At 41.4% G+C, this 22,328-nt stretch overlaps 1 protein-coding gene and 1 long non-coding RNA gene across 7 annotated transcripts in view; one reads left to right on the plus strand and one right to left on the minus strand.

The window, feature by feature from the left end:
* Nucleotides 1–728: 728 nt before the first annotated feature.
* Nucleotides 729–12,492, minus strand: LOC142599874 (uncharacterized). The gene is made up of 3 exons (XR_012833277.1): nucleotides 11,382–12,492; nucleotides 7,660–7,846; nucleotides 729–1,300 (listed from the first exon to the last, which is right to left on the minus strand). It is a non-coding gene; the product is annotated as an uncharacterized LOC142599874 (long non-coding RNA).
* A 1,060-nt stretch (nucleotides 12,493–13,552) lies between these two features.
* RBM26 (RNA binding motif protein 26) overlaps nucleotides 13,553–22,328 on the plus strand; it is a 60,400-nt gene continuing 51,624 nt past the window's right edge. For all 6 annotated transcript variants that reach the window (XM_075741592.1, XM_075741621.1, XM_075741609.1 and 3 more), the window contains exon 1: nucleotides 13,553–14,015. In XM_075741592.1, the coding sequence (XP_075597707.1) occupies nucleotides 13,945–14,015 (71 nt within the window). In that variant the 5' untranslated portion in view covers nucleotides 13,553–13,944. The remainder of the gene's footprint in view (nucleotides 14,016–22,328) is intronic.

Below are 22,328 nucleotides of genomic sequence, written 5' to 3' on the forward strand. Positions count from 1 at the left end.
ACTTTGGGGAGTTTTGCGGGAAAATCCAAGGAGCAGAGCAGACCAGCATAGTTTATCCCAGGGGGTTTCAGGCACGTCCTGCCCACTTCCCACTCTTCCAGGGATGGTTAAGGCAGTCGGCAGAGGGAAGAAAGCCGTCCTGCTCATGCAATGCATATTTGCAAAGATGAGTGTCTCAAGAAGGACATATTGGGTGACTGAAAGGTGAGATGAAGGAGCACACATTTTACCTTTGCATCTGCCACTGGCATGTTACAGAGGTTTCTGGGCAGTGTTTAACATGGCTTTTCTATTTCGACCCCCTCCTTCCCGTCCATCCCTTGGCATGGATTATGGCTCAAAGCCAAGCATTGCCAGTGTACGCTGCAAGAGCAAGGCACCATCATGGTCAGGACGCAGACACAAGTCCAGAGCTTCTTGTCACTCAAGAGCTGAGTACAGGGCCAAAGGGAAGGTAGACGAGATGAAAGGATGATCAGGGCCTGTCTCTATGCAGGATGCCTCTTCCCTCATAGCCGGTGTGTGCCGTCGTTGACAGCTGCCCTTCTGAGGAAGACAAGACCTTGAAAGGACTTTATCTAAAGTTCCCAGGTGCCATTTAGAAAGAGGAATGTACTTTTGGTCACTCCTACAGTAATTAGATGTAGGTATACGTAGGAGAAAGCATTGTTTGAGTATGATCACAGCTTTTGCAAGCGATCAAGGGTGGCTGCTGACAGCAGAAAAGCCAGCAAGCCCTCTTCTACGGGATGCCAGTGAGGGTCAAGCTCCATTCTTTACACACAAGCTAATTTATGGGTTGGTGGCCACCTGTCCGAGTGACTTTGGACTTTTGGAAGGTCTGCTGCTGTCTTGACACTGCAGAGAAACCAAAGCACGTGCCAAAAAGCAGCCAGAGGTATTGCCAGCTTCTCAGGAGACCTTCTGGCTGAGGTGGGAAGGGCTGCTCTTGCCCTCTTAAGAGCTTCACAAGCCAACACGTGCGCTGACATTTGTCCTGCCTCCAGCCACAGCAGCAACCGACGGGTTCTGCGGCTTGAGGGGCTCCCCGTGACATCACTGCTTACGGTGACCTGAGGCAGAGAAGCGTTCTTTAACAGCCATTAAAGCTGCCTTGAGAAAATGGTTTCTCGTGCTGCCTGGCAGTTGATTTTGAAGCCTTTCCAGAGGACAGCTAGGATGAGTTCCTCACAAATTGTTGCTGTAGTAGAGGGGACAGCCTTAGCTCCTGTCGCTCTTGTGCTGTTTGCTGCTAGAAGTGCAGTGGCTGACCTGCCTGTAGTCAGTGCGATCATCTCCGCTTCAGAAGGAACAAAGCATAAACAAAAAATGGAAAAAGCAAAGTTAAGGGCTAAGCATTTATTGTACTAGAAGAACCTCGGGCTGAGCTCCATCCCCATGAATGCCTTAGCTAAGTACCCTCAAAACCTCTAACTGAAAATCCGTAAACGTATTGCTGGTGAAATGCAGCTTTTTTATGATTTGTCAGGAGGAGATGGTATGGAAAGTAGAAATTAGTGAAGGAAGGATACTTTAGTCTGCCCATCACCTAAAATTGTAGCATTGGTTCAATTTACTAATATTTTATATTGTTCTCTGGGTTGAAAATCTGTAATTGCTGGGATAGAATAGACTATTTCATTTGGAAGGGACCTACAATGATCATCTAGTCCAACTGCCTGACCAATTCAGGGCTGACCAAAAGCCAAAGCATGTTATTAAGGGCACTGTCCAAATGTCTCTTAAACATAGACAGGCTTGGAGCATCAACCACCCCTCTACAAAGACTGCTCCAGTGCTCGTCTACCCTCTTGGTAAAGAAATGGTTCCTAATGTCAAGTGTGAACCTCCCCTGATGCAGCTTTGGACCATTGCCAGCCATCCTATCACCAGATCCCAGGGAGAAGAGCTCAGCACCTCCCTCACCACGTCCCCTCCTCAGGAAGCTGCAGAGAGCAATGAGGTCGCCCCTCAGCCTCCTTTTCTCCAAACTAGACAAACGCAGAGTCCTCAGCTGCTCCTCACAGGACATGCCTTCCAGCCCTGTCACCAGCTTTGTTGCCGTCCTCTGGGCACATTCAAGGACCTTCACATCCTTCTTAAATTGTGAGGCCCAGAACTGCACACAGTACTCCAGGTGAGGCCACACCAACACTGAGTACAGTGGGATAATCCTCTCTTTTGACCAGCTGATGTTGTGTTTGATGCACCCCAGGAAGCGGTTTTCTGTCTTGACTGCCAGGGCACACTGATGGCTCACACTGAGCTGCTGTTGACCGCCACCCCCAGATCCCTTTCTGCAGGGCTGCTCTCCAGCCACCTCTCCCTCAATTTATACTTGTGTCCAGTAGTACTCCATCCCAGGTGCAGAAGCCGGCATTTGGACTTGTTAAATTTCATGCCATTGATGTTTGCCCAATGCTCCAATCTATCCAGATCCCTCTGCAAGGCCTCTTGTTCTTTGAGAGAGTTAACAGCATCTCCCAGTTTAGTATCATCAGCAAACTTAGTAGGGGTGCATTCAACTCCTGTGACCAGATCGTTGATAAAAATATTGGACAGAACTGGCCCTAGTATTGAGGAACACTGCTGGTGACTGGCCACCAGCCAGATACAGTTCCATTCACTGCAACCCTTTGTATATAAGAAGCTGGATTGTTAGTCATGGCCATCACTGTGAGACTCCGTGCTGCCTAGACCTGGGCTACTGACAATCTGTAGAGAAAAATGAACTCTGGAATAGGATCTGTTAGTCTACAGATAACGACAGACTGCTGGAGTTGGTGTCCTAAGTCCATGGCATTGGCTGGTGCTGTGCAAAGAGGGAAGGACCAGGGTTTGGTCTGTTGCAACCCATTGTGCTCCTAGGATGTTATGTCTCCATCGCATCTTTGATGACAATGACTTCCGTGCTGGCTGCCAGAATATGCACTGCCATGATCTGTTATGTTTTGAATAAAGATTGTGGCTTTCTCTCTGGTATGTTTTCTCTACAATGGCAAATTACAGGAGAATTACTGCCTGGGAGCTCAGCAGAGTATCCAGTACTTCTCAAATGGGGACCACTATTGGTGGGAGTCTTCTACCAAAGGACTGTACTGTGAGCACAGGAGTCTCAAAATGCTCACTTCTGGCCACCCAAAAAGCCTCCATCTTCCTGAGATTTAACATATTATTCTCCATATACACAGCGGCTAATGTAAACGTTCTTTGGTTACAGGGCATACCTTCACCCTTACAATTCTTAACAGGCATTTACAAATCCTTTCCCCTACTGTGGGGTTCTATGTGCTTTATTTCTGTTTGGTTTTCTTTCCTTTTTTTTTTTTCCCCTCCTTCTTCTCTGTTTCCTCTTTTTTGGTAATTGTTTAATTTTAAAATTTGGGAATTTTCCACCAAATTCAATCACTATAGCAGTAGGGCTACCCTAGGGATGAATATGCCAAATGAAAAGACTGTGGGCTGCAGTTCCATTGGCTTCAGCAGAACTATGCTAAGGTATAAACTTTTGGATTTGTGACTGTGACCGTTCTGCAGTCTCAGCTCAGGAATATGTGCTTAAAATATAATACATTCAGTAGCATATCTAGAATACAGTATCAGTAATATTTTTCCTATCTTATTTTGATGCCAAACAAAATAATTCTATTTGTGGGGTTTTCCTGAGTTAATGTCTTTGTGACCTTGAAGTTCAAACCTAGTCAATAGGATCTATAAGATTAATTTCAAATACAAATAAACATCATTAACAATCTGACCACCCACAAGCAGCTCTGCCAAGAACACTGAGTTTAGGAAGAAATTTGAAGGAACATGTATAGCATCATTAAAAAAACAGATGTTGGCATGAAAGAAAATAAGAAAAAAAGCTAGTTCCATTTAAATCTATTGCAAAATCTGCTTACACTTCTGTGAGGCCAAAACTCGCTGGTTAAGCTTCTATTCATTTACTTGGGCTGTAATATATCTCACAGGGAGTAGCACAAGGACTAAGGTTTGAAGAGTAAGTGCAGTATTTAACTATGCTTATCCAAGAGGACAAGACAAGATCATAATGCCCCATTCCCTTGCAATGTCCACTTTTGGAAAGAGTAATCCATAGATGATCTTCGGTCCTGCTCTCACAAATCTCACACAGAAGCCAGCTTAGGCAAAACCAAAGTTGGAAGAGTGAATCTTTTTTCAATATCACAAAGCCATCATACAGTTTATACCTTTGAGTTTTATTCAGGGAATTCTTAAAAAAGCTTCACAGAAGTCCTGCTACAGGAAAGCTGTGTGACTCTCCTATATCAACAGATTGAGTAATAGAAATTATTATCAGGGTGCAATAAAGCACTTTCTGATGACTTTCTCTACAAAGTCAGGAACATGTGAGTGGTATGAGAAATTGTAACAACTGAGAAATAGAAGAAATTATGACAGACGTGAGATATGAAAAGTTCTAACTGACTATTAAAAAGTTGGAGAGAATTTATGTATCCTTTGTGTCTTTAAAATAACGTTTTTAATACAAATAGATCTGAAAATTGCTGAGTAAATATATGATCTGAAGTTAGAATACAAATATAATAACATGCTTAAAGACACTTTCTAATATTAGACTGAAGCGAATCAAGCTTTTCTACAGTATTTGGATTCTGGTAAGTTTCACCTTCTTCAGTAGCTGCAGAAGAAACTGTAAAAATACTCTGAAAAGGTGTTTAAAGTTTTAAAATACTATATCAGCCATTCATAAAATTACAAACAGATTTTTTTTTTTTGCTTGATAAGAATTGATGAAAATATCCAGTTCTTAATTTTCCCTTAATTAAATCTTATTAAAAAAATCTTTAAAAAACCAGAAGGAAAAAAGTATTCTACAATACCTCCTCTAAAAATAGATTTAATGATTTTCCTCTGCGAAATAATCCACGTTGCGTCTACAGCACAACCAAGAAAAAAAACAATATCTGTGCTCCCTCTTCTGGCTCTGCAGCAGCATTGATCTAAGCAAATCCGAACCATGCTGACACCAGGGTGGAGGCTTGTGCACAACAGAGAGAACAAATATGTAAAGCACCATACTGTTTCAGCTTCCTTAAAGAGAAGAACTAAAAGTTGCTTCAAATGAAAATTACAATGGTTAAAATATATATATTTCCAAACTTCCTGAAAGTTTTTTCCAAGATTTGACAGCTGAAAAATAGAAAAATGCCTTGCACAATGGACAACACCACTTTTTCAATATTTATAACGCTGCAGTAATTTTTAATAATCCAATCAGTTATAGAAATCTTGATCTCTGTGGTGGGAAGTATGAAAACTTTAATAGTTTATCTAATAAATTGCCCACAAAGAAGATTTAAATAATCTTTTTGATGCTAAAGTGAGATCCTTTGAAATTGTCTAATTGTATACCAAATAACTCCCCCAAAACAAAGAGTAACAGGTAGTTAAAAAATAGGTAGTCTTATCCTCTCAGGAGCAATTTATTTGTGTATTTCTGTAGGAAGAACTTACACAACCAAAGTTTCGTGGCTCCACCATACATGGTTCTGTATATAGTAGTCTTTTGTGAAGAAGAAAAGATAGTGTGAACAATACAACTTTCGCCTCAAATATAACAGAAGGTATCCTTTAAAATTCTTTGACAGTGTTTCTAATATGGTCAACATGGAGCTCTTAACATCTGTAGTGCAAAGCCACCCTTGCTGGGTTAGTCACGTGGCTTGTCAGAGCAGTCTTTAATGATGGCTGGCATTCAGTTTTAAGTGGAGAGATTATTTATTTGTAATTAAAACTAAATCAGTGGTTTCAAGATAAATGGATAAAGTACATTCTGCCACTTGTGATTATTCTTTCAATTTACTACAAGTTCGATTCTGATCTTAGATAGCTGAGCCATCTCAGAAGCAAAGGAGGTTCATACTGTGACTCAGGAATGCCTTAGGTCCAGCGTGGTGTGTCCTGCAAAAACGCCGGCTCAGAAAAATAATTTCTACGCTTGTTCAATTTAATGGGAAGGTGGGCTGGGCATAAGGGGTAGCAGGAGGGGCAAATTCCTCCTATGGTTTGTGTACAACTGACATCTGAAATGGAAAGGATACTGTGTCTTCTATTTCTGCATAGGATTGGCATAGCAAAATACACTAGACAGTGCCAATTCAAAATCTGCCACTCCAGGAGTCAACAGTGCACGTGCTGTGTAATGTGGCCCAAAACTGTAGGCTTATGGCCAAAAATGGGGCAGAGCATTAGCTGGTGTATAAGACATGTAGTAGACAGAAGTTTGGAAATCACGTTTTGGATGGACCTACTTAATTACTCAGAAGCCAGCCTCTCTTCACTAGCAGTAAATCCCCCACACAGAGCACGTGCTTCATGACAACGACAGCTGAGACTGCAGCGCCGTCATCAGCGTCACAGCTACCTCCAGCCTCAGCCAGGCTCGTGGAGGCCTTGGGGCCATGGGGGTGTTGCGGCAGCCTCTGTCACAGCGGTTTGCCCAAGGGAACTGGGGAATGTGGGTGGCTGCTTACCCCATGTGCAGGCACAAATCCAGGTGCGGCTCTGCCCCATAATCATTTGCTCGCGCAGGCCAGAATGACACAGTTGGTACTCGCTGACTGCACTAAGATTTCTGGAAGATGAAGCTCTTCTGGTTGGTGTCACAGGGGCAGAGTTATGAGCTGTGTCTTTTCTTGCTCCACTGCATTTTGGGAAGGAGGTATAATTACGCCCTAGGCCCTTCCCCAGTCATCCTTTCCATAGGCACAAGCAGGGGCTAAGCTTAATTTTGCTGCCATTAGCAAAGTAGAGTTAACACAAGCTAATGAGCACGTACACAATAAGCTGTGCCACGTTAGTACAAGCTAATGAGGTTCCACAACACGAACATCTTGTAATACAAAACTGACCCATTTTATATTTTAAACTACAAGGCCATTTAGAGATACGCAGTATAGACAGCATAACGTGACTTCAGAAGTGTGATGTATGTGGTTAAATATCCACTACTGGTAACATCTCTATATTTAACAATAATAAAAACCACAGAGTTTGTAGATTTGACTTTCGACTCTTAACAACTTGCTCTGACCTTGGCTTTCAAGAAAACCTGTTAAACAGCTGTTACGTCAGTTCAAAAAAGCAATGCTCAATTCTATCACTTGCAATCTCAGGGTAAATGCTACATGCACCAGCTACAAATACTTCAAACACCTGTGGCTTTGGGACACTCTGCCAAGCTTTTCACACAATCATGGGATGGTTGAGGTCAGAAGGGACCTCTGGAAACCATCTGCTCCAACCCCCCTGCTCAAGCAGGGCCACCTACAGCGCTATTCTCCAGCTATATCACCTATCTTCTTCTGGCAGCAACAGAAGCAGAAGAGATAACACAATGTCATGGCTTAGGTCTGTTGCATAGAAAGACCGTGGTCACAGAAAGTCGTCTAATGTCCACAGCATATTTCATGATTACATTTTTGTGGTTTCAAGAGCTTAAAGACCATCTGCTCCAAGAGCTTTTACAGGCCCCAGTTTTTAAGTGGCAATGGCTCAGTTTGATTCAATTCACTATGTAGGAGTCAACAGTAAAAAAGCAAGGGACTAAACATTCAAATAAACATTGATCTTTTTGAGGCACGGTTAAGTTAAGAGTAATACGAAGCTGACCTGCTGCTCTGTTGAAGCACTAGTAGGTGTACTTATGGGGCAAGGCTGAAGTGCTTCAGCCTTCAGATGCTCAGAATTGACAGATATTTGCTGTTTGTGAAGGACAGAAGGGCAAGTCTTCACGTCTTGATCCATTCCACGACATTATCCTCAAAGCTCATATTGATGCTTCCTAAGATAAAACTCGCTGTAGAATAGACAAGAGTATCAGGAGGAATACCATTTCACCCCTTCTACACAGAGTAAAGGCAGTACATCTACAGCTGTACAGATGTTCATCTATACATATCTAAATAGCAATTAACAGCAAACCAAAACTAAATGAAAGTACAAACTAAAAATCTGAACAACATACAAAAACGTTTTTGTTCCATCAAGCCATCCTGATGCCATCCAGTTTCATCAGCCCTGCTGTTTTAGCCTGTGTTCTGATGCTAGGGGCCATGGTACACTTGACGTGGTTTCGGCCCAGCCGGCAGCTGAGCGCCACGCGCCGCTCACTCACCCCTCCCCCGGCGGGATGTGGAGGAGAACGGGAAAAACCAACGGCAAAGCCTCGAGGGTTGGGATAAGGGCAGTTTACTGGGACAGCAAGGGAGAGGGAAACAGTCAACAACAGTGCTGATAACAGATAGTAACAATGGGTGATAACAGAGAACGATTTACCGAACCAACGACCGACCGGACACTCAGCCCGTCCAGGAACCGCGCCGAAACTGCGCCGCCCCTCCCCTACCCGACTAGCCCCCTTTTGTGGTGAGCATGACGTCACATGGTATGGAATAGCCCCCGGCCAGCTTGGCTCACCTGTCCTGGCTCCTTGGGAAATTAACTCTATCCTTGCCAGAACCAGGACAACACTGCAAGGACATAGAACCCGTGATCTCCAGATCACCCGCTCAGGTACATCTGAGGCCTGCAATGCTTAAACGCTGTTTCTGGAAGATGCTAGGGGCCCCAAGTCTGGAACTGGTGGATTACATCTGCTAGGCAAAACCGGAATCACATTTAACGCTAGTAGAAAACCTACGATCAGAGATGAATGTTTAAATCCAATTGCAAATGCAATGCCATTTTCCTAAATAAAAAGATGAAACGTTAGGAGGATAGATTGAAGAACTTCGTAACGCCATAGACTAGTCTGGTAGCTTCAAAAAAATTAAACTCACTTCAAACAAACAAACAAACCAAAAAAGCCCCCACACAAACAAATAAAAAAGAATAATAATTAACCTTTTTTCTGTATGACATGAACACTGACTGCTGAAGGTAGGATAGGTTTTGCAAAAAGATAAATGTGCCCAAAAGTAATTCTCTTCTACAACTACTTTTTGTATTAAAAAAATAAAGGGACAAATCTGAGTTAAAAAGAGATTTATGGACATTTAAGAAAATGTCAGCTTTCAGGTAAAAATCTTTAACACTTAAAAATTGCAGCTTTATACATTGACAAAGATTGTTTATGAGCGCAAGTCCAATGGCTTTGGAGAGTAGTCAGCAGAAATAAAATCTCACAAATGGCAGGAAGGATTGATATCTCTGTCTTGGCTGGCAACATTCAGCTCTCACGTCAGTAGGTGAAACAATAAAAACGTGAATAAATACAACCCATTATTTTTAGACATCAAAGGTCACTAAATTGAGTTAGATAAGACTACCGCAAACTAAGCACACACCAAACCTATGAACTTCCGCAGCTGTTAGATATGAAAACATCTATACTACTCTGAAGAACTTAAGAAAGTTTTTGTAAGCCAAAAGGGCTGTTAGGAATCTGTAATTCTGATGAACGAATAAATAAGGGAATTAGATTTATATTACTTTATTAACATGAAAATTTATTTATATTTTAAGATTACTGATGTTAAAATAGAGTTTTCATATTAATCCTGATAATATTTATGTCTATTTTCAAATTTTTGAGATTTCTATTATGTAGTTACTATTAAGCGTTTGGTATCCATAGATCATATACATAATAGAGAGTATCACTATCACTTAGCAACAGAAACTGATTTTTTAAATGAGGGTGTGCAATTGTTGAAATCTAAGGATAGTGTGTTTAATTCCTCTTTTGCTGCTTTCCAATCTTTTCAAAGATTCATTTTCCTTGGTATCTTCTTCAGGGCTTTAATTCTACAGGTAGGGATGAAATTTAGGGTGTGTTTTATTTTCCCTTGGACAGTGTATTAATTTTATGTTGAATAGAAGAAACAGAAACTTATTTGTCTCATGGAAATATGACATTGTAGAAGTTAATTATTACTTTGACCCTTTGCACAGATTCTCTATTATGTTGCTTTAAATGAAACGATCTTCAGGATTTTTTAAAGTTAAACTACTGATTTCACGTGTGACTGAAGTCTGATTTAAGTAAAGACTATTCCTTATTTTGTGTTTTTAAAATTGTTATTAAGAACCTAAAGATGTTGTGTTTTAAATAGAAACCACCTTATGTATAGAAGCCATTTTATATTTCAGACAAAATTGTTTCCTCAGATCTAATAGATAGTTTTACTTCATACTCCTCTAATCCCTGCCGTGAAATGAAAATTGCATCAAAGATGCTGCAGAATACTGCAGTCACTTATGAAGGCATGGGATCTAAATCTTTATAAGGCCTTAAGATTTCAAGTCTGCAAACCCTAGAACTGGGAATGTCAGCAGCTTGTGTGTATGTATGTATGTGTGTATGTCTGCATGTATGTATTTATTTTAGTTACTCTGAATATCACCACAGAAGGGTGATAGTAGCATACTTCTATCAACACAGTACTGTTGAAAAATTACCACATTGTGCTGGTTTTGGCTGGGATAGAGTTAGTTTTCTTCATAGCAGTTCGTATGGGGCTATGTTTTGGATTTGTGCTGAAAACAGCGTTGATAACACAGGGATGTTTTAGTTACTGCTGAGCAGTGCTTACACAGAGCCAAGGCCTTTTCTGCTTCTCACACCAGGCTGGGGGTGCACAAGGAGTTGGCAGGGGACACAGCTGGGACAGCTAACCCCAACTGACCAAAGGGATATTCATAGTGTTACGCGTGATGGAGCCCTGCTTTCCTGGAGATGGCTGAACACCTGCCTGCCCATGGGAAGCAGAGAATGAATTCCTTGTTTTGCTTCGCTTGTGCATGGCGACTTTTGCTTTACCTATTGAACCGTCTTTATCTCAGCCCACGAGTTTTCTCACTTTTACTTTTCCAATTCTCTCCCTCATCCCCCCATGGGGGAGTAAGCAAATAGCTGTGTGCTGCTCAGTTGCCGGCTGGGGTTAAACTATGACACACACGCAGACAAGGCTTACCCAGTACATAAAATATATCTCTGAAAAACTTTTGCTGATCACAAATTTCATTTACTTACAGCACTGTGCTTCTGAATGGCTGGAAAGGAGGGTAGAAAATGAAATGTCAAACAGAGAAGTCGCTACCATGATTATATCCATATTTTTTATGTTGGGAAGCCTTAGAGGCTGTGTTTTCTTGCTGCCTGTTGTATACTGAAGGATCAAAGGTGGTTACAAAGATGAGTGGACTGACACAGTGCTTGCCTGAATTATTTCCACTAGACATTGGCTTTTGCAAAGGATTAAGGGCAAGATCCAAAACCAAATTTAGATTCTTAGCAGAACACCTTATTTCTATGTGCCCATCCCTTCAACGACCCATCAGAATCTCAAGCTTAGTGACCCTTTTTACATGTTCAGGGGGAGTTAACTTACAAGTTGGTGACTGTGAGCCAAAGACTTTTTTAGATGTCTACAGAACGGTCTCCAGAGAATTTGAGGCTGTGGTGATTTTCTGTCTGCAAATGGACATGCTGTTCACTCTCCACTATGCAAGGAAACCAAAGTGTATCTTGTAATTGGGAAGTCCTCACTGAAATACCACTAAGCTGGCAGTTTATTTGGTTGGCCTGCTAGACTCTCCAGTTTTCAACCAACTTTCAAGGATGATAATCAAGCCACAAATAATCATGTGCAGACAGCCATAGCCTCCTCCAGCTCTTATTTAGCTGTCTCAGATACTGGATTTCTTGGCAGTCTCTTTGCTGAGGTCAAGTGCTTCTCGGTGGCATGGAAAATTGTAAATAAGGGTCATAATTGCCAATGACCCTTGCTATGATACAGATGCAACGAAGTAAAGTTGAGCTGTTTCAAACGGGGCATCCGTGGTGGGTTCCCATGGGCAGAATGAAGCTGGATCTTGAAGGAGTTTCTATGCCAGGAGGACAGGCAGGCATCCATCCCACCTTATATCCAAACATATCTTCTTGCCTTCATCCCTGCTCTCTGGGACTCCCTCTGCTGCTATCCCGACTCCACATGACAAAGATAGGACTTCAGGATGCTCATAAATTGACAAGTCAGCCAAGACCACGGTTGCTGTCTAATCTAAGTCAATTACCTGAAGTTCCTCTCTATCTAGAGAAAACCAGGTAGGCAGCTCGAGAGTCATCCACTCTGCCCCGAGAAATGCAGAGCGAACAATTTCCTTGAAATACTTGCCTTTGTTCATCAACTGTGTAAAACACCTCACTCAGGAGCTCAGGTGAGATGCTGGTCTTTTGCAAGCCCGCCAAACTGACTGAAGTACATTCACTGTGGACATTTTCTTTCAGCGCTCAGGGCACCAGCGAAAGCAGCGGTGTACGTTAACTTTCCATGGGAAGACCCTGCACTGGTGGCACTGGTTTTCGGGGGGGGGGGGGGGGCAGTCCGTGTGCTTGCACTGTTGTTGCCTCTGGGTGTGACCGAGCAGCCATGTGGGCTCAGCTCCTCTCAGGTTCACCTTGCGGGGCCTGAACGGCCCAGGGAGCCGCCATGCGCAGGTCACTGTGTCACCGAAATCCGGGAATAAACCTCGTAACACCAATGTAGTGTTAAAAGGCAGGCATTCTTTATTGCAGCGCTGGATGCACGGGGGATAATTCCACCTAACGTGCATACCTAGCCTACGAACACGCACATATTTATATTCTCAATACACACATGGTCACAATTACATCACATAGTTACATAGTTACTTCATTATGATTGGTGTAAAACTTTCTCGCTTTGCTTTTAAAGCTATATACTTAAAGAAATTCAGAGAGCATGCCCAGTGAGGGGTGGTCATACCTTGGAGGTGGGTAGTTTTTAGCATGGAGGTGTGTTTTGGTATTATAATGAGATTATAATGAACAAAGTTCACTCAAAGGACATGATTTTGACAGAAAATGAAATATTATTTGGCTCATGTACCAACCATGCAGTTTATCAGTTCCATGGTACATACCAACCTCTCAGGTTCTCATTCCTAAAATGTTTTTCTCATTCCTTATTACTGCTAATAATCTCATCTTGATCCCATCACCATGGTTAAAAAGTTAAACACATTGGTTACAACTGTTGGCAGCCGCTGGCCCACAGCAGCGCCCCATCCCATGCAGGGCTGACATCGGGAAGACACAGGATTCCGCTGCCACCTTCCATGTTTTCAGATAATTTTTTTTATTCCTGATTTTAAAAAAAAATAAAAAAATATTTTTTCTGTCATTACAAACATTTATGGGAGTTCATGCCACGAGGGAGGGAGCACTCACTGTGCCTCCCCTTTCTGCTCCTCCAGGGCGCGTTTCCTTATTACAGCACTCTCACGACTACCCAGCAGGCAGGGGGACCGCTGTCCCCTCACGGGAGGGCGGCCACAGACCGCTCCCCCCCCCCCAGGGCCACGCCGATGGCTACCGATCGCCGCCAATGGGCACCGCCAGCAGCACCGCGTCCTCCCGCCCCGCCTCGGCCGGCCCCGCCTCCCGGCAGCCCCCGCGCGCCGCCCGTTCTCGCGAGACTCCTTATTCTCGCGACAGCGGGGCGCCGCCATCTTACCTGCTAGCTCGCTCGCTCGGTCTGGCTCTGCGGCTGAGGGGAGGGGGGGCGGTGCGTTTCGGACCCGTGCTCGGGGCTCGCCGTTCGTTGGGCCCGTCGCCCGCGCTGCCCTCCGCCCGCTGTTGAGGCGGGGGGGAACTGCGGAGCGGCCGGACCGCGCTCCCTGGCCAAGGAGCGGCGAGAGCGGGGCCCGCAGGGAGCAGCCGCCGCTCGGTTGGTTCCGCCCCCTTCGTGGCGCTGGGCCTCCGGCCCCTGCCAAGCGGCCTCTGCCGAACCGGGAGGCGGTCGCGGCCTCGGCGGGTGGGGGGAGGCGCGGCGGGAGCCGGGGTCCCGGTCGACGGGGCGGCGCGGACCCCGCCGCTGTTGTTGCTGCTACTGCTGCTGCCGGGTAGGCGGGGGGCCCGGGCCGCTCTGGATGGTGGTTAAAATGATCATAGAAAACTTCGAGGCGCTGAAATCCTGGCTCAGCAAAACCTTGGAGCCCATGTGAGTAGCCGCGACCGTTCCTCTCTATTCCGCCCCCCCACCTCCCCCCCCGAAAAAAAAAAAATAAACGTTCCCTTGGAAAAGACGGGGGTCTTAAGGGGAGGGAAACGCTATGCCGGAGAGGCCCGTGAGCACATCCCGGGAGATGCCCTCCCAGCGCCCTTTTCCCCCGGCCGCCTCCTGTGGGGGCCCTGCGCGGGGCTGCGTCGCTCCCCAGCTCTCCGGGCGCCGTCCTCGGCTGGGAGGTAGGACCGTCTTTCTCCGGAGGATGCAGCTTCCCCCCCTAGCGACCGCATTCGTCTTTCCCTTTGTAGCCCACGGTAAGCGGGAGATAATGTGTCTGCGTATGCAGCTCACTGTTGCCTGCCCTCAGCCCCCGTAGAAGCCAGGTTAATAACCACGGCCTGCCGCCCTGTCCAGTGACCTTGTCTGAGAGAGCTAGGTGCCGTTGGCACCTTTTACATGATCCTGGGATCTTCCTTGTAGCATTTTCCATAGACTCGTTGAACGTCATTCTCGGTTGTTTTGAATATTTGACGCTCTCTTGTTTTCCTCCTCCCCCTGAATCGAAATTGCATCAGTAGAGCGCTTGGGAGTAGGAGCCCCAGAGAATAATTTGCCTATTTGTGAATACTTGCTTGGTCTCTAAGCATAACATTCCTGTGAGTAATTTGGGCTCTTCTGCAAATAGTCCCTGTGTTCCTTCTCTGAATGATATTTTAGTGGAACCGAGATGTGAGCTTGGTTTTCAAGGTTTCATCTTCTGGAACTATGGTGCCCATAGACATTTTAGATCAAAGCATGCACTTTGGTTGTCATTCTGAAACACCATTTTAACATGTCTGAATTAAATTGCTGGAGCTTGATTTGAGTCAATTGAATGAGAACTTATAAATTAATTCTGGTATTAACTTTTCTTTTGAGACGTTTGGCCACTGTCGGTTTTACTCTGGTGCTGTCAAATGAGGAAAAAAAAAAAGACTATGGCTTCCATAGCCATTAGTTAAGTATATGTATGTACATGTATAGTTTGTATGGCTTATCCTGAAGTAACTTGAATAAGTTATAACATGCTGGGACATTTTTAGGAGAGCTTCACTTGTGTTTTGGAGAGGGGAGTGTAGTGGTTTTTTTTTCTATAGAGTCTACTCCAAACCACATTGAAATAGGTGAGTCTTGAATTTAATTTCAGTGGACTTTGAATTAGGCCTGCAGCACATTAGGCTGAGTGTCTTTGTATAAAAGGTTTGACCCTTAAGATTGTGGTGGAATTTTTATTTTTTTATTTGGGAAAAAAAAGCGCAACATATTCTTGTAAAGATGTAGGTTTGGGAAGGTGAATTACTCTTCCTCTTGTGTGAGTGTAAAGTAATATTAGAATAACAGAGCACGTTGGTAAGGTAATATTAGAATAACAGCACATTGTGTTCTGTGGTAATAGATCCAGTTAGTCCTGTGGTGTAGAATGCTCCTTGTTAGTCTCTGTATACTTTCTTGCATGAATATTCTGTTAATGGCAATCAGAGGTTTGATATCAGTATTTAGAGCGTGCTGGTCAAGAGGCTTGGAACAGACAATATTTCACTTCGGAAAATCTTGTCAATTCCAAAATACATGTTGGCATTTTGAAATAATAAATTGTAGACACTTCTCAGTTGGTCATCAGCTGGAGATTGATATGTTAACTTCGAACAGTTCACAAGGAGCATTTTTAAATTCTGTGAAGTTTGAAACTGGAGGCCTGCTAGTGGTGGTTACAGGAGGGCTTTCAGTTGACTTCAAAATCTCTTTATCGAGTAAATGCATTAGGATCTTTGGATTTTGCAGATCTATATCCAATATTCATTTACACAGTTTTTCTGCTCTTTCTTAAGTATTATGCATCAGGAGCTGAAGTTTTACTTTACTGGTGAATAATAAAAGTTTCCTATTCACAACATTGAAAGTATCCAAAGTTTGCCAGATACTATTTAGCTGGAGGTCAGTATGGTTCCTCAGTCTATCTCCTCAAGCTCCATTTGAGATGTGTAATAGTAACTTCTTATTCTGTTAATAAACTCAGGTTGTTCAATGTTTCTCTGTTGTAATATTGTTCTGTGATAGCTGCTAGTGATAATCAGAAGTTAAAGGGTGAAATTGGGATTTTCGGCTTTTGCGATCAGTGCAATTTTCTGCTTTTTAGCACTAAAAGGACTGACGTGTTTCTGTTAAATGTAGTGTGTGAGCAGTTCAAATGTGGTTCTCATGCTGGAAAACTATGTCGTGGAGTAGGGAATTGCTGACCTGGAGGATGTTGAGTTCTCTGAATTTTTAGCTTTGGGAGGAAACAAGCCAGCAGGGACTGTTAAATTCAACTGTCATTCAGTTTTGTGCAGAGTCCTATATAACTGCCTTATTCCAATAAATGTTGGAATTAGTGGAGAAGTGTTGTCATTCCCTAGCAGTCAAATACTCTTGGAGCTCCTGATCTCAGCTATCTGAAATGTGTGCCTACAGCCATAGCTTCTGGCTGTATGAAAATTTTAGTGTCCAGTTACTTCTTTAGAAGTTACTTCTAAAGAAGAAACTGCTAGTGGTGCAATGAGGCCTCTAAGTGCTGGTCGTCTGGAGATGTTACCGTAGCCTGAAAATAATTTTTTACTTGTCTTTTCCTTTTCATGAAACAACAAAATGTGTCAACTGTTTTTTTATCATGGCTCTTTCAGAAACCTTTAGCTGCAAGATAGGCAGCTGAATTTCCTGAGTAGACTAAGGAAGACACTGCTGTATTAGACCATTACGGAGGTGTTGTCTTGGTAGTTTTAAGGGGAGAAGTGTATTTTAAAAGATACGTAAATCTCTGTAGGTCTATATTTATGTGCTAGATATCTAGAGCTGAGTAGTTACAACATGCTTTATTTTCCAAGTTGCCTGTTTCCAAGCAGCTAGCAGTTTTTAATCAGGATGTATAGCTTGTTCCAAAGGCCATAACACGTGTGCTTCTGAAACATAATGTTGCAGAACTAGAATATAGCAATAACCATAAAGGTTGTTTCATTTTATCTTTATTTTAAAGCATTAGCAAGAATACTAACTTTTTAGTGTAATGAAACAAGTGTGTTACATAATTGTATGGACTGGACATCACTTGGTTGTTGGTTTTTCACGTGGTGTCTCTGGGAAATACTGTTTGTAGACAAGAATGTTTGGAGGAGAGGAATGATGGAGGATTTAAGTTTGAGAATTTTTTCTGTATTTGTGATGGGTTGTTGGGTTTTTTGTTTGTTTGTTTTGGACTGCTCTAATGCCTTTGGCAAAGCCTCGGTGATCCTCTATACAAACACTCCTTATCTGAGTTTGGGTCCTGTTGCAGTGAGGCAGAAACTGCAAACGCTACCATGCTGGAGCATTTACATGGTCCAGCTTTGCTTAAGGGGTAGTAGTTCTCTAGTAACTTTATATAGCTCTCCAAGGAGAGGCTGCTTTTGAAGTTTAGGAAATAACTCGTTGAGCAGCTCAGTTTGGTGTACAGAGAATTACTAAATATGCACACAGAACCATTACAGATACGTCCATGTGAATGTAGTACCAGTGTAAACAAAGTGTCAAGAGTATTTTTTTCGTGCAGTAGCTGCTCTGTATTTGACTAGAACTATCTTGTATGTTCAACTCCAGCCAGCTCTGTAAAGAAGGCGTTTGTCAACAGTTGCCTTCATTGCTTGCAGACAGCAGAGTGTTTAATTTCTGGTGTTACACACTTTTTCTTGGCCATGGCATGGCTCCTGTGTTTGAAAATAATGTTGAACTTGGAGTATAACCTTATGTCTGTCACTACTAATATCTGTACTAACATGGTCTTCACTGATCCCTATCTATTGCAATGGGTTTCTTTCCTGCAAGGTCATTGTAGATCTTGTATAAACTGTGTATATAATCCTTGCTGGAATATCAGGATCTGGCTTGGCAAAGTTCCAAGTATGAATGTGTGATTAGTTTTTTTATTATTATTATTTGTTTGAATCTCTACCTGTGGAAAAAAATCAGTCCTTTTGTACTAATGCTGCACTCACCATTTTGTGTTGTAAGACATTGTAATGTTCTCCCCCTTGCCCTAATTCTTTATAGTGGAAAATTTTCTTGTTTTTAATTACTTCATATAAAATAAATTTAATTAAAATCTTCCACTGGCCCACTGAATTTTACTTACAACTGATTAAGGCTCCCGTATCTCATTTTCTCCACTTCACTGTATTTATGTTCACGTACCAAATCAGACTTGCAAGGAAGATGAAAATATACCTAAAATAATGTTCTGTAGTATTTAGGCATACCTCATTAAAATGGAAAGATTTTTTGCATAGATTTCTGTAAATGATCATAATATTGTAACTACTTATGTCAGAGGGAACAAAATCCAAATGATTTAAAGAATATTTTGAGCATATTTGTCATTGGAATATTGTATGGCAAATAGCATGCTCTGGTATTCAGTTACGCCTTCACGGTTCAATTTTTGTTTGTCATGCTTTTCAACCTTTCTTTGTTAAAGCTCATCATGTGTTTTGGCTGTTTCGATCTTTGCTTAATTGTTAATAGGTTACTGGTTAGTTATCTTCACTTAGTTACTTAAAAAAGGTAGTGAATAAAAAAGGTTTGACAGTGGTGTAAGGAATATGCTAATAAGCCAAGATACTGAAAGAACAGAAATAAGTTAAAATTGAATACTTAGTGTTCCTTTCCACGTAAGTGTGGCACACCATCCTGCCAATAACACTCAGGGGCCCACCAGGAGTTTTCATTCTTGCTTCCCGTGAAACTTCTGAAGAAGTTCAAAAGCAATAGATGTTTCTTGTCATTTCACTTATTCTGTTAACACTTTACATTAAGCTATTTATAACTAAGATAAATAAAGCACGAGTACACATCACTGGTATGTCCCTCTCCTAACACTAGGAAGTTACTCTTCTACATCTGTTATGAAACTTGATAGTTTGTTCACTCATGGAGAGCTGCTGTATTTGAGAAATGGAGGTTGCTAACTTAGAGTACTGATACTGCTAAGTTTCTGTGTAAACATACTATGATACAATAAAAATATTGATATTATAAGGTGTAGCTGAAAGCAGAAAATAGAGGAGAAAATTATTCCTGTTAGAGGAAACCTTTCTTGTTTTTACATCAGCAGCGAAATGGAACCCCTTGGCTGCATCGCAAGTGATACAGACATTATGATGATTTTTGCTTTCTGCATTGAATGTGTGTGGGACAAGCAGCAAGATGACAGCTGTTCTGCCTCATGAGAGCTGTCTTTAATCTAGAGGTGGCATTTTAAGCTGCTGGTTACTGAGTGCAGCTGTATGAACATGTCAGATCTGGGTATCAGGATAGTTTAGAGCTATTGTAGTGACATCAGTAACTTATGTAACAGCATTGGAGGCTGTTGCGTTCCTCAATGTATTTCTAGTACTTTAAGTACTGTTAAATAGTTAATGAAAATGAGCATTATAATGAGTGTCCTTCTCACCTACAGTAGTGTCTCAAGAATGTCAGATCTTGCTGAATGCGTCTCTCATTCATTTTACTTATTGACCACTGTAACTTTTTATAGATTTTTTTGTTTTTAGTAGCAGTGCGACAGAATGGTACAACTCCCTAAATTGGACTAGCTGCTCTGCCCAATATGCAGCATACATTTTTCTGCATCCATTCATCTCTGCAAATATGAGCATGTCTCTCAGCCTTCAAACATAATCATGTCCACCTTGGTTAATGTCAAGAACTGAGCAGTATTCTAGAGAATTATAAATATTAATCTTTAGGCTACAAAACTAGACTCTGAAATTTAGGTCGAAAAATCCCAGGATCAGAGTATGACAAATAACGTGCACCTACCTGTTTTTTTCCTTTGCAGAAACGCCGTTCACTGCCTGGAGGACTTCAGACATGCTTTTGCCATTTCAATGTGTTGTGGTAGTTTAAATTTGTCAAGGAACTAGTTTCAGGACTTGCAGCACCTTTTTCTTTTGTCTGTACGTTCATTTTAAAAAATGGAAAAAAAACCCAACCCAGAACAAAACCAAACCGAAACCCCAACCCCTCATTAGCTTCTTTTACCATTTTAAAAAAGTAATGTGTGCGCACTAGCTGTGTCCAAAATGAAGTCTAGATTGAAGGTCTTGGCATTAGCTTGAAATAAAGGCAATTAAAGATAACTGAAATGAACAAGTAATGGTTTTGTTACAAGGAAACTTTACAGAAGTTTCTTTTCTGTCTTCACTTCTGCCCCTCCCCCAAGCACACTTTTTCCCCTGAGTAACTATGTTCATTTTGTGAAAACTGTCAGATTACAGTTTGACAGCTTCAGCATGGGAATGTTTTTTTGAAGATGGTAAAAAGTTTACGTACCCTATAGTTAGACACTACTTATGTATATCTCCTTTGGGAATTTGCATATGTTTACCAGACATTTTCACCAGAGGGTAGACTTTGGAATGCTAGATTTTTCTTCATAGAAATGTATTAATTAAGTTATATTGCGAAAAAGCTGAAAAAATCAAAATTATTTTCTATGTAATGGTTGACTTGCATTCTAATAATGGTAAAATTTAAGCAGCAGTTTGTTTTGTCATGCCAAAATAAAGGATTATCCTCTTGTTAAACTGATTTCTTTAGTGTTTACTACAGCACCATAGTGCCAGGTCTGCACCAAATATTGTAGATATTACTTTTTTTAAAAAATGACTAGAAATAATTACTTTTTTAAGGCTCCAGTTCAAACTGACTACTTAGCTTATTAAGAACTGATTAAATGATGAATTACAGCATGAGGAACTTCATAGCACTGGAGATGTGCATTTTTCTGAGAAGAAAATTTCTGTGTTTAGATATTTCAGACCTTTCCTCAAGCTAATTACTTAATGCTTTAAAAGGCTTCAGCTTGGTATATATATAGGATACCTAGAAAATATATCTTTACTAATTCTGTGCTTTGTCATGTTGGAAAACATTTGAGGAAGTCAGAGCGGAGTAGGATAGGAAACTTTAATAAGCTGTTTAAATATGTGATTTTTTTCACATGTAGTCTTATCAACTTCACAGCTATCACTTTTGAGCCTGCTTGCCATTTTTTAATTCCTTGCATTTCTTGCCTCTTCTTTTGGTTTAAGAATTCATCAGATTCGGGGTTTTGTTTGTTTTGTGGGGTTTGTTGTTGTTGTTGTTTAGTTTTGGTTTTATTTTCTGTTGGTGTGAGTATGGTAACAAGAGTCCTAGTGGCTTTATATTCAGGATTTACTTGGTGGAGAGTTCAGGGCCTTGTTGGGGAAGCATGCCCGAAGTTCTCAGTTGGTAGTGGAATATTTAGTCCAGCAGAGGCTTTCAGATCTGACTTCACTTTTGATACCTTTTACATTAAAAATACTCAAATAAACAGCATGGTTTGTCTTTCATTTTAATATGTATTTTTGTACTGATGCTTAAAACACATTCATAGGCACTAACCTGGCAAAATATGTCCTCAGCATACTGTATTCAAAGTTTGTGTTTATTTCTGAAGGCGCGAGGGATATTTATTGTATGCTTCTATTCAATATATTTTAAAATGGTTCTTATGCAATAATAATATACAGAGGTATTTTGCTGGTTTAGCTTATCTGCCTTGTTGAATTACTTTTATCTATTTTGGCAAAGTCTTTCTAAGTCAGTATAAGCTCTGTTGTTAATAAGGGGTTTTGTATGTGCAGCTACACCAGTAACTTTTTTTTGCAAACAACTTTAATATATGTTCTACATCCACAGAATTTGTACGTTAAGGCTGATGCTTGTAATTGCATGGTGATTATAAAAATCAAAGTGGAGTCTCAGAACATATTTAGTATTTTATATTTTAAAATATGTAAATCTGAGTATTGGAAACCGAAAGATTGAGTGGTGTTTAATGAATTGCAAAATATTCAATTAAAAATTAAAAAAGGACTGTACAGTGAAGTGAGTCTTCCTCAGCCAAATTACTTTCACCTTCTCAAACATTATTTTTTAAAAAATTATATTTAAGGCTTAAATTTACTTGTAACAACTTCAGCTTTCCTCTTCTGCTTTATTTTCTTTATTTGAAATGACTGCAAACCCAGATGGGATCAGAAACAAAGGATTTTGAAAGAGGGATTTTGAACTTTTCTGTGAGGTTTGTTGTGCTTGTATCAAGATTCAAACCTGTATCTAACAGCTGGAAATGTGTATCGTTCAGTGAACGCTAGAATGAGATACAAATTTGTGTTTAATTTTGAATGCAACTTAGACTATTTGAAATGCATAGATGGTATTCTGATTTTTCTG

Source organism: Balearica regulorum, chromosome 1 (assembly GCF_011004875.1).
Source record: "Balearica regulorum gibbericeps isolate bBalReg1 chromosome 1, bBalReg1.pri, whole genome shotgun sequence".
Lineage (NCBI taxonomy): Eukaryota > Metazoa > Chordata > Aves > Gruiformes > Gruidae > Balearica > Balearica regulorum.